The 12,500-nt window shown below is 42.0% G+C and overlaps 2 protein-coding genes across 2 annotated transcripts in view; both read right to left on the reverse strand.

The window, feature by feature from the left end:
• Nucleotides 1-480: 480 nt before the first annotated feature.
• LOC123995865 (apoptotic protease-activating factor 1-like) lies at nucleotides 481-3,827 on the reverse strand. Its single transcript, XM_046299544.1, has 4 exons — nucleotides 3,788-3,827; nucleotides 2,479-2,704; nucleotides 1,971-2,160; nucleotides 481-566 (listed from the first exon to the last, which is right to left on the reverse strand). Exons 2-4 carry the CDS (start codon nucleotides 2,623-2,625, stop codon nucleotides 481-483), a joined length of 423 nt encoding a protein of 140 aa, XP_046155500.1. The 5' UTR covers nucleotides 2,626-2,704; nucleotides 3,788-3,827.
• A 704-nt stretch (nucleotides 3,828-4,531) lies between these two features.
• The window catches only part of LOC123995937 (coiled-coil domain-containing protein 87-like), a 9,049-nt gene continuing 1,080 nt past the window's right edge, over nucleotides 4,532-12,500 (reverse strand). The window contains exons 5-13 of the mRNA XM_046299596.1: nucleotides 12,218-12,334; nucleotides 11,956-12,071; nucleotides 11,692-11,821; nucleotides 8,856-8,965; nucleotides 8,535-8,650; nucleotides 8,265-8,308; nucleotides 5,974-6,087; nucleotides 5,295-5,437; nucleotides 4,532-4,632 (exon numbers count right to left, since the gene is read on the reverse strand). Coding sequence (XP_046155552.1) covers nucleotides 5,417-5,437; nucleotides 5,974-6,087; nucleotides 8,265-8,308; nucleotides 8,535-8,650; nucleotides 8,856-8,965; nucleotides 11,692-11,821; nucleotides 11,956-12,071; nucleotides 12,218-12,334 — 768 coding nt within the window. The 3' untranslated portion in view covers nucleotides 4,532-4,632; nucleotides 5,295-5,416. The remainder of the gene's footprint in view (nucleotides 4,633-5,294; nucleotides 5,438-5,973; nucleotides 6,088-8,264; nucleotides 8,309-8,534; nucleotides 8,651-8,855; nucleotides 8,966-11,691; nucleotides 11,822-11,955; nucleotides 12,072-12,217; nucleotides 12,335-12,500) is intronic.

Raw genomic sequence — 12,500 nt, forward strand, 5'->3', positions numbered from 1 at the left:
TACGTAGGTATGTGTAAGTGAGTGCTGTTTTTTTGTTGCTTTGTCTCTGTTGTTGTATCTCTGAATATGGGTGAAAATTCCAATAAAAATACTGTTGCCAAAAAAATAATAATAATAATAATTTTTCCAACCACTCCACAAATTTCTTGTTAACAAACTATTGTTTTGGCAAGTTGGTTAGGATATCTACTTTGTGCATGACACAAGTCATTTTTCCAACAATTGTTTACAGACAGATTATTTCACTGTATCACAATTCCAGTGGGTCAGAAGTTTACATACACTAAGTTGACTGTGCCTTTAAACAGCTTGGAAAATTCCAGAAAATGATGTCATGGATTTAGAAGATTCTGATAGGATAATTGACAACATTTGAGTCAATTTTGAGGTGTACCTGTGGATGTATTTCAAGGCCTACCTTCAAACTCAGCGCCTCTTTGCTTGACATCATGGGAAAATCAAAAGAAATCAGCCAAAAACTCAGATTCTTAATTTTTTTGTAGACCTCCACACGTCTGGTTCATCCTTAGGAGCAATTTCCAATCGCCTGAAGGTACCACGTTCATCTGTACAAACAATAGTACGCAAGTATAAACACCATGGGACCACGCAGATCAATCCCAGAACAACAGCAAAGGACCTTGTGAAGATGCTGGAGGAAAGAGGTGCAAAAGTATCTACGTCCACAGTAAAACAAGTCCTATATCGACATAACCTGAAAGGCCACTCAGCGAGGAAGAAGCCACTGCTCCAAAAACACCATAAAAAATCCAGACTACGGTTTGCAACTGCACATGGGGACAAAGATTGCACTTTTTGGAGAAATGTCCTCTGGTCTGATGAAACAAAAATATAACTGTTTGGCCTCCCGGGTGACGCAGTGGTTAAGGGTGCTGCACCAGCTATGCCATCAGAGACTCTGGGTTCGCGCCCAGGCTCTATCGTAACTAGCCGCGACCGGGAGGTCCGTGGGGCGACGCACAATTGACCTAGCGTCGTCCGGGTTAGGGAGGGCTTGGCCGGTAGGGATGTCCTTGTCTCATCACGCACCAGCGACTCCTGTGGTGGGCCGGGCGCAGTGCGCGCTAACCAAGGTTGCCAGGTGCACAGTGTTTCCTCCGACACATTGGTGCGGCTGGCTTCCGGGTTGGATGCGCGCTGTGTTAAGAAGCAGTGCGGATTGGTTGTGTATCGGAGGACGCATGACTTTCAACCTTCGTCTCTCCCGAGCTCGTACGGGAGTTGTAGCGATGAGACAAGTTGGTAGCTACTAAAAACAATTGGATACCATGAAATTGGGGAGAAAAAGGGGTAAAAATTCAAATAAACATACATACATACATATATATATATATATATATATATATATATATATCCATGTAATTTTCCTTCTTTATTCCTTTATAAAGAAGGAAAATTACGTGGATATACTGAAGCAACATCTCAAGACATCAGTCAGGAAGTTGAAGCTTGGTCCCAAATGGACAATGAGCCCAAGCATACTTCCAATGTTGTGGCAAAATGGCTTAAGGACAACAAAGTCAAGGTATTGGAGTGGCCATCGCAAAGCCCTGACCTCAATCCTATAGAAAATTTGTGGGCAGAACTGAAATTCTACCAAATACTAATTTAGTGTATGTAAACTTTTGACCCAACTAGGAATGTGATGAAAGAAATAAAAGCTCAAATAAATCACTCTCTCTACTATTATTCTGACATTTCACATTCTTAAAATAAAGTGGTCCTAACTGACCTAAGATAGGGAATCTTTACTAGGATTACATTTCAGAAATTCTGAAAAACTGAGTTTAAATATATTTGGCTAAGGTGTATGTAAACTCCCGACTTCAACTGTACATATACATAGATCGCCCCTGCATATTATGTCCCTGTATCAGAAAAGGAAGGCACATCTCAGACTGCCCTAGTCTCCTGGTATTCTCCATCCTCCACCCTTTGGGGCAGCTCACCATAGCGGGTGCCACCGTCTGAGAAGCTCTTCTCAGCCTCAGGGGAGACCAGGGGCAGGCTGTTGTGGAGCAGGCTGGCCAGGTCTCCGTAGCTCTCGCGGACCAGGGCATTGTAGAAGGAGATGTAGGCCTGGTTATCCTTCCTCAGGAGCAGCTCCAGCAGGGCCGCCGCCTGCTCTCTCCTGGTGGGCTAATCGATGGACAATTTGAATTTTGAAACCACTTTATTGCTTTTCTTACACCAATGCAGTTCTTTCAGATGTCCGTAGTGTTAAGTGTTTAAAAAGCCCTGCAATCTCTCTGACTTACCTCTCTCTCCCTTCCTCTTATGAGGGTGTTTGTTTGGAATCAGGAACCCAACCGTTTTCCCAGCACAGTGCACTCGGTTATGGGCCAAATTCAAAACAAGCCGTTTTATACACTTAATTATCACTACACACTTACCACTATGGACATAGAAAAGTGTATGAAAAGGGTGCTACTGTACTTCCCCACCTCCTCACCCCACCTTGCTCCTGATCCTGTCCTCCTCGTCCCCAGTCAGCACACCGTCACTGATCATGTGATCCATCAGGTAGGAAGCCCTGATGTCCTGCTCCAGGCTGGAGCGTGACTGAAGCAGGCAGCTCCGCGCCCCTTCCTCCATCATCGCCATGCCAACGGGCCAGACCTGGTCTGACCACACCGGTGGGGTGGCTGGGTTGGAATGGTGATGAATTGGCAGGTGATGGGAGCTGCGGGGAAAGGAAGTTGCATGGATGGATGTAGTATGGGCAGTACTAGTTCTGGTCCAGGGTGCTATGTGTGGCTTGAGCTTTCTTGAACAATAATACGTTGAAGGAGGCTCAAGCTGCACGTAACACCCTGGACCAGAGCTAGGACAGTACTACTACTTGCACTGCTGCCTCTTAGTGTGACTCCTGTGCCCCACCTAAAATAAAACTGGAAACTGATAAGAGCTCTGATAGGTAGATATACACTATGATGAAGATCCTTGTAATACTACAGTGCCAGTAAATATTTGAAAATGCTGCCCTTACAAAAAAAGATTGCAGTCGACTGTGGTATTTTGGAGGCAGTATTTGCAGCATACTGCAGTTATACAGCACTCTGACTGCAATATATTTCGTAAGGACAGGTGACTTTTTTCTCCATGAATGTGGTTGAGAATGGAATAAGTCTGACTGACTTGACCATCTAAAGTTAATTTGTAGCAGAAAAACAACAATTGAGACTACTTTCGTTATCCATCTCCTCCATTCAGTCTGCGTGCACTGACTTGCCCAGATATTGCTGATTCAACGTCAGGAAGTTACCAAATTTCCTCTTTAGAGTGAACATTGATTGTGGGCTTTTGCCATTTAGTCGGGTTACAAGTTTATACACACACACACACACACACACATAAAGTAGCTGACTGGCGTATAGCTAGCTAACTGTGCACTTAGACCGTAACGTTATAGTTAACTACCAAGGTTAATTTGACAGCTGTGGGACACAGCAGTGTAGCTAGCCGACATTCCCAAAACTACACAGCAGCTGTCTGTAGTAGGCTATATAGTATGCATAACAAACGCTATTTATACGTTTATTATTTCCACAGGCAGACAAACATTGTATGTTTATAAAAACAACAGATAACAAGACTTAACTGAAGGTGGTACATACTTCACTCGTAAGTTGTAAGGAAATGAAACATTTGAAACACAATGACTCACATATACCTATTTGCTCGCTATCCACACTCGATAAGTGCTCAAGTTTATAATAATTTCCTTTCAAAATAATGTAATTCTGTAAATAAATGTAATCCCCACCTATTTTTGAAAAGAGTAAGGTTCTTCCTGGAATTATAACAAAAACAACTTCCCCGGTCTGAAATGACCAATGCGGTGGCGTTTCGCACACGTGAGAGGGTGAGATAAAGCATGCGCTTGACTGTAACTAGGCAGATGGGAGCAGGCTGCCTGGTGATACGTGACAGCTTGTTGTTCATTGTAAACTTGTAGGCCTGTAGTGCTAGCTCAGTATCTTTGGTATTGCACTTGGCAATACTGATAAGACACTTAACAGTGGCCCGACATAGACTCATAGTGCAAACAGCGTCTTTTGTCATGGCACTTAGAGTTGCATGTTTCTGCCACAGAACAAAATAATGTAAATGATTAATGACAAAAATATTCACCATATCAAATGTTGACAATGTCATATGAACCTACTAGTAGTGCATATATATTATCCAATCACGTTCATACATTTACTTGACAAGGGATAGTGATAATGGATTATACATAATATGAATACATACAAATGATCAAATATAATACTTCCTTCCAAGCAGTGCATGCATACAAACAATTTTCCAAGCATTTTATTTATTTGCTTACAACGTTCAAACTTATACTGGATACACTGAGCTCGCCTGGGTTGGGTTGGAGGGGCTGTGTGTGTGAGGGTGGGGTCTCTGGCTGAGGGTCGGGTGTGTCCTTGGGGGTGGGGTGGTGCCCGGGTACAGCTGAAGGTTGGGGTTGAGGGGGCAGTCTGGCGGGGAGAGAGCCCCTCCCTCCACCACCCTCTCCAGAGCCTGGACCCGACGCTCCTGCTGCAGCCAGTAGAGCATCTCGATGCGGTCCCAGCGCATCTTCTCCCTGTACGGCCTCCCCTGGAGAGAGTGAGAGGGTGACCGTTGAAAACACAGCTGTGAGGAAACTGCTTAGTCTGGCTGCACCAGAGTTTTGGGGCTTTTGTTCTAGCCCAATACTACCAACACCTGATTAAACCAATGTAGGACTTGATGATGAGTTGACAAGTTCTGGTTATTGGGGATAATCAGATAAGGGGATGGGCGAGAGCTCTCCATAGCATTTTCTCAGTATGTAGGAGCCTAGTATGTCAATATTTGTAGCTTACTGCATACATTTTTTCTAAATGTTCTAGATGATATCTATTACACATTGTGCTAAGTAGTAGGCAAGACAGGACCGATTTTGGACACGGCCAGAGGAAGAAACAGAGAATGTGAGGGAGAGAGAAATAGAGAAGGTGAGGGAACGGCAAAGCTCTTTCAATGAGGGTAAATCACCAACCTAAAAACTCTGCTTTCTCTCTGTCTCTCTCTATCCCCCATAGCATACTGCATGTGCTGTATGTCAGAGAGCACAATGACACTAGTGGGTCATATTCACTAGGACATCAACGGAAGCAAACAAGCAAAAACGAGGAGGGACTTTGCTCAATTTGTCTAATAAGAAACACCGTTTTTTTTTTCTTCCGTTGTAAAACATTTTGCTACGCTATACACTAATTAATAGACCCATGACTCACCTTGTAGGTGACAGTGTCATGGAAGCTGTCTGTAATGTGGTGGAGAATCTTAGACAAAACCTTCTCCAGAGAACAGATCTGGGAGTTGAGTTTTCTCCGGTGCTTGGACTCATCCATCCTGGCTAGAGAGGTGCCTCGGTAGCCTGAGAAATAAAAAAATGAGTGTGCAAGTGAGAAGGAAGAGAGAGAGGGGCAGGAAAGAATAAATAGAAAGAAAAGAGAGTGGAAGGAAAGAAAGATAGAAAAGTAAAGTGAGAGGAAGGAAGAAAGATGGAAGGAAAGAAAGAGACAAAGATAGAGCGAGAGACATTCCCTTTGTATAGTGTACGAAGATATGCTCCTTCACTTACGACCATACTAGCCTCAGAAGCTATGCAGGGTTGGGCCTAGTTAGTACTTGGCTGGGAGACTGCCTGGGAATACCAGGTGCTGTACATTTTTTGTCCATTAGATATTTCATCAACTGCCTTTTATTTATAACAATAATAATATGATGATATATTTAGCAACTTACAATATATCATCCAATACAATATGCTGTAAAAGCAATATGTTATAATATTGTAAGGAGCACAGGAGGCTGGTGTCATCTTAATTGGGGAGGGACGGGGCTTGTGGGAATATATCTGCACCGAGGGGAAACTTTACCCCCAGAGCAGATATATATATTATGCAGTACCTTGCAGGAAGAAGCGGTTGGGGTCAGAAGCGTCCCTCTCAAACAGCTCCAGACGAGCCAGCAGAGACTCCTCTGCTGGATGAGACGGGCAGCGCGCTCCCATGCTGCTGTGGCCTGGGAGGAAACGCACACACACACGGATGTATACAAATACACACACATGGACACACACACATACACAAATGTATGCATAAACACAAAATTCTGTTCAAGGTATAGAAAAAGATTTTAGAAGTATATGGTGAACTCTGTCTATGGTGATATGGTGATCTCTGTCTCTATGGTGTTATGGTGATCTGTCTCCATGGTGATATGGTGAGCTCGGTCTCTATAGTGATATGGTAAACTCTGTGTCTATGGTGATTATGGTGATCTCTGTCTCTACGGTGATATGGTGATCTCTGTCTCTATGGTGAGCTCTGTCTCTTTGGTGATATGGTGAGCTCTGTCTCTTTCGGTGATATGGTGAGCTCTGTGTCTATGGTGATATGGTGAGCTCTGTCTCTATGGTGAGCTCTGTGTCTATGGTTATATGGTGAGCTCTATCTATATGGTGATACAGTGAGCTCTGTGTCTATGGTGATATGGTGAGCTCTGTCTCTATGGTGATATGGTGAGCTCTGTGTTTTTGGTGATATGGTGAGCTCCGTCTCTATGGTGATATGGTGAGCTCTGTCTCTATGGTGATATGGTGATCTCTGTTTCTATGGTGATATGGTGGTGAGCTCTGTGCCTATGGTGATATGGTGGTGAGCTCTGTGTTTTTGGTGATATGGTGAGCTATGTCTCTATGGTGATATGGTGAGCTCTGTGTCTATGGTGATATGGTGAGCTCTGTCTCTATGGTGATATGGTGATCTCTGTTTCTATGGTGATATGGTGGTGAGCTCTGTGTTTTTGGTGATATGGTGAGCTCTGTGTCTATGGTGATATGGTGAGATAATATGAACACAGCATCAAGTATCATGTTACCATCTCTGCTAACCTCTATCAGGGCTGTCCAATGTCAGTCCTGGAGGCTAAAAACTTCTGGGGTTTCATTCTCTCCTTCTGATCAGGGCTAATTCAGACCTGGGACACCAGGTGAGTACAATTAACTACCAGGTAGAAACAAAACTATAAGTATTTAGGCCCTCCAGGACCAGAATTAAGACAGCCCTGCTATAGATGGTGGCATGATACTTGTACAGTAAGTGTGCATTCACCTGTATGTATTTGTTATCGTATGCGTGTGTGTCTATGTACTGTGCACACCTCCTCCAGCTGGTCCCTGCGTGCATGGGAGCTGTACTTAATGGCCATGTCCAGTCTGTAGGTGTCGGGTAGGCAGAGGAGTGTCCAGATCCTCTCCAGCCTGCTCTGGACCTGTCCCCCTCTCCCATCACCCCCCTCGACTGGCCTCCTTGCTCCCCTCCTCACTGTCCTCTTATAGGCCTTCTGACAGGGAGAAAGGACAGTTAGTTAAAAAAAATGTTTAAAGGGAAATAGTATCCATATTGCTAAGGCCTATTAAATTCAAGTCTACAGAAAGTCCCTAGGGGTAGAAGCTAGAGTTTGATTTGGAACAGAACCCAATCAGTCCCAAACTGTTATGAGCCTTTGCGTAGATCTGAAGGAATTGGAGAGATGATGGAATGGGACAGAGAAAGAAAGATGATGGAATGGGACAGAGAAAGAGAGATGATGGAATGGGACAGAGAAAGAGAGATGATGGAATGGGACAGAGAAAGAGAGATGATGGAATGGGACAGAGAAAGAGAGATGATGGAATGGGACAGAGAAAGAGAGATGATGGAATGGGACAAGGAAGGGGAGATGATGGAATGGGACAAGGAGGGAGAGATGATGGAATGGGACAGAGAAAGAGAGATGATGGAATGGGACAGAGAAAAGAGATGATGGAATGGGACAAGGAAGGGAGATGATGAAATGGGACAAGGAGGGAGAGATGATGGAATGGGACAGAGAAAGAGAGATGATGGAATGGGACAGAGAAAGAGAGATGATGGAATGGGACAAGGAAGGGGAGATGATGGATGGGACAGAGAAAGAGAGATGATGGAATGGGACAGAGAAAGAGAGATGATGGAATGGGACAAGGAAGGAGAGAACTACCCAGATCGAAGGCTCCCAGTCTTAATGACACATAAAACCTGATTGTATTACAATGGCTGTAAATCCATTTATGGTACATTTACTGCATATTCTGCATTTACAGTTAATTTATAGTATCCATTTACAGTACATGTATAGTATCATCTGTGTACTAAGACACGCACACACACACATACCTGTTTAGAGCTGGTTATTTCTTCATCTGGACTCTCTTCCTCCTCTGTAAAAAACCCAACAGACAATAGGTTACCTATGAGTCTATAAACAATAGGCTATGAAACAGGTTTAGTACCAATAAGCCAGAAATCCAATGAGTCATGACATTACCTACTAAACCAGAACTGTTTGACTTCCTTTTATTTCGCAATCCTTGACTGGAACGTCCTGCGTTTGAATGACTCACTGAATTACTATGGTTAAAAGTCACAGTGTGCGTGTGTGTTTACCCTCCAGATCGGGTTCCTTCCACAGCCCTCCCAGCAGCACCGTGTTGACGTTCCACACCCCTGTCACGTACTCCTGCTTCTGACCCTTTAGAGCCTCCATCTTCTGCCTCCGCCTCCTATCCACACACATTGGTTTGTTAGCTGCTCAAAGTCCTCATAATGTAAGAAACATGATTACAACAAAAAAGAATGTAGAAAAAAGAATGAAAATAGTGGGGCAGACAGACAGACAGACAGACAGACAGACAGACAGACAGACAGACAGACAGACAGACAGACAGAGACAGACAGACAAACAGACAGACAGTAAGACAGACAGACTTCTTCCTCTCGTCTCCTCGTAGCTGGAGCAGTCTTCTTCTCTCGTCCTCCTCATCGTCACTATCGCCACTATCGTACAGGTGGAACGCCGCCCACAGGTAGTCATTGTCCTACATAGACAGAGAGAGTCCTAGTCAATCACTCTCTGATACCACAACAATAACTGGACATGGAAATGATTGGACATGTATCTAGTGCTTGAATTGGGCCTGGAAAAACATTGGTATTCTGATATTACACAGGTACTTAAAGAGTGGGAGAAGGGGTTTGCCAGTTTGTTCTCAGGTAACGAAAATGTGGCATATTTTGAGGATTTTTTTTATAAAGACATATGTTCCCTGAAAACTAAACTGGAAAATACAATGTTAGAACCATCTTATATATGTAACCTGTATTTAAATGAGCTGTTTGTGGCAGAAGTTAAGAAGGTGATTGATGCTGCAAAAAATGGGAAAGTGTTGATGAACAGCATTGATGAACTGCCTAATGAGGTTTTAAAATCCCCTAAATTAATTGACGTCCTATATGATTTGCTCCAAATGTGTTTTGAGTACAGTATACTGCAATCCACTTGGTATAAGTCTATAGAGAATCCCATTACCAAATCTTCAAAAAATTACCCAAGAGTGCAACTGAACTATAGAGGCATAAGTTTATTAAGTACAGTTTCTAACTTATATTCTCATCCATCCTCATGTAACGGCTTTCTTGTGGAGAAGGAGAGTCGGACCAAAATGCAGCATGATGATGATTCATGATATTTTAATGAAGGAAAAAACTATACATGAAGAAACTACAAAATAATGAAATGAGGAAAACCGAAACAGCCCTATCTGGTGCAAACACAAAGACAGGAACAATCACCCACAAAACACTCAAGAATATGGCTGCCTAAATATGGTCCCCAATCAGAGACAACGATAAACACCTGCCTCTAATTGAGAACCACTCCAGACAGCCATAGACTTTGCTAGATACCCCACTAAGCCACACACCCAATACCTAACAAAACCCCAAGACAAAACACACCACAATAAACCCATGTCACACCCGGCCTAACCAAATAAATAAAGACAAATACAATATACTTCGACCAGGGCGTGACACCTCAACAATAGGCTAATAGGTTTTTAGAGAATCAAAACATTCTGGTGGAAGAACAAAATGTTTTTTGTAAATCCAGAGCCTGTACAGATCATATCTTCTCGGTCTGTACAATAATCCGAAATAGATTACACAAAGAGAAGCCTACTTTTGCACGTTTCATTGATTTCTAGAATGCTTTTTGATTTTGAAAATAGGGATATTTTAGCCTATAGTTTATTAAAGACAAGGGTTGACGGGAAATTTTATCACGCAATCCAGTCTCTTTACAAAGTATCAATTGCTTGTGTGCATGTTAATGAATATGGCACAGACTGGTTTCCCACACCATCGGGTGTTAAACAAGGAGACGCCTTATCACCGACTTTGTTTGCTTTGTTTATAAATTATTTGGCAAAAGAAATTCCACAGTTAAATATTGGAGTAAGATATGATGATGAAATGTTAAGAATCCTTTCATATGCTGATACTATTTTCATGGAAGAAACTGAACAAGACCTGCAGAACATGTTATTATGTGCAGTCAATTGGTGTAAAATATGGAGACTCATGATTAACCAGACAAAAACACAGATAATGACTTTTAGAAATCCAGGTACTAAGAGAAGTGTTTTTCAGTTTTGTTTTGGTGAAGACATTCTTGAGTTTACGAGCAATTATACATAGTTGGGTCTTTTTTATTCTGTTTCTTTTTTTCTGTATTTAATTATCTGGTTATGTTATGTTATGTATGTATGTATGTATGTATGTATGTATGTATGTATGTATGTATGTATGTATGTGTGTATGTGTGTATGTGTGTGTGTGTGTGTGTGTGTGTGTGTGTGTGTGTGTGTGTGTGTGTGTGTGTATGTATGTATGTATGTATGTATGTATGTATGTATGTATGTATGTATGTATGTATGTGTGTATGTGTGTATGTGTGTGTGTGTGTGTGTGTGTGTGTGTGTGTGTGTGTGTGTGTGTGTGTGTGTGTGTGTGTGTGTGTGTGTGTGTGTGTGTGTGTGTATGTATGTATGTATGTATGTATGTATGTATGTATGTATGTATGTATGTATGTATGTATGTATGTAAATTATTTTACTGCTCTAGGGATGTAATTTACTATTATGTATTGATTTTTACCTTACTTATTCTTTTCTTTCTTTCTTTATTGAATTATTGTAATGTTTGTTTATGTGTCAATTAATCCCATAAGGGATGGATTGCCAATTGGCGTTTGACACGAAAAATAAAATGTTATTCATTCATTCAAAAAGTATTAATTACATTCGGTACTGAGTACCGGCACCTTGACTTTTCTACTGCTTGAGGTCCAGCACCTCTTATAGAATAATGATTGAAAAGTTCTGGCACCTAAATATAAACAGTACTCAAGCCCAAAATGAGTACCAGCACCTATTTCAAATTTCATGTTTTATTTGTCACATGCACAAATATAGTGAAACGCTTAACTTTCAAGCCCTATGCAACAGGGCACAGTATTCAATATAAAAAAAAGTAGAACTACTAAAAAACAACATCAAAACACAAAAAATAAATCAAGCCATGTCTATAATGTACATGCATAACCTATGGTCCAATTCAAAAGTTTATTGAGATTTATTTGTAAACAAAACCGGTTGATTTTCTTCTAGTTACTCAATCGATTTTTATGCATTTACTGCCTTCTATTAATTAGAAAGTCTTCTTCTATTTGCTTCCTGTAACTACAGAATGTGTGACCTCTGACCTGATTGGTGATGTATCGGAGGTAGTCCTCGACTGAGAGGTCAGTCTTCCACCACTGCAGCCAGGCTGTGAAGGCCCGGGAATTCTGGTCTTCCGGTTTCTTATGGTCCGCTGGGATCTCTGTCCTTTTCCTGGACACACACACACACTTTGAGTTACATTGGGAGAGCTGCAGCTCTCTGTGATAAAATGTGTTGTATTATGAGAGAGAGCGTGTTAAAGTGATGTTCAGGTATTGAGTCAAGTGGGATACAGGGTACAGTACCTGTGGGACATGGCATTGGTGTTCTGTTTCTTCAGCTGTGGGTTGATGAACCTCTGGTGGTTCTTCTTCTTCATACTCCATCTGATGTTGGTCAGGGCTGGCTCTATCATGGGGTCCTATAGGGGAAAGGAACAGATCAACAGGGAGTCAATTGTATTGATATTCAAGAGATTCATTGAAATTCTGGATCAACAATTGCCAATTTAAGAATGGATTTTTCCTGAATTAAATTCAACAGGCAATGTAAAAGAGTATATCTCACCTCATCGAAGTTGAGATACTGTGTAGATTTGCTTTTGGATAACTCCTTATAGACTTCCTTTATTTCTTCCCCGGCAAACAGGTTACGATCCAGCCACTGCACTGAAGAGAGCTCAAGCTGTTTAGAGAAAAAAGAGAGAGAGAGAGAGAGAGAGAGAGAGAGAGAGAGAGAGAGAGAGAGAGAGAGAGAGAGGGGTCAGACCACCATGATGAGGTCATAATGATAGTAACAGTATAACAGTACCATCATCACACACTAAGTAGTAATAATAACATGTCTATCC

Source organism: Oncorhynchus gorbuscha, linkage group LG14 (assembly GCF_021184085.1).
Source record: "Oncorhynchus gorbuscha isolate QuinsamMale2020 ecotype Even-year linkage group LG14, OgorEven_v1.0, whole genome shotgun sequence".
Lineage (NCBI taxonomy): Eukaryota > Metazoa > Chordata > Actinopteri > Salmoniformes > Salmonidae > Oncorhynchus > Oncorhynchus gorbuscha.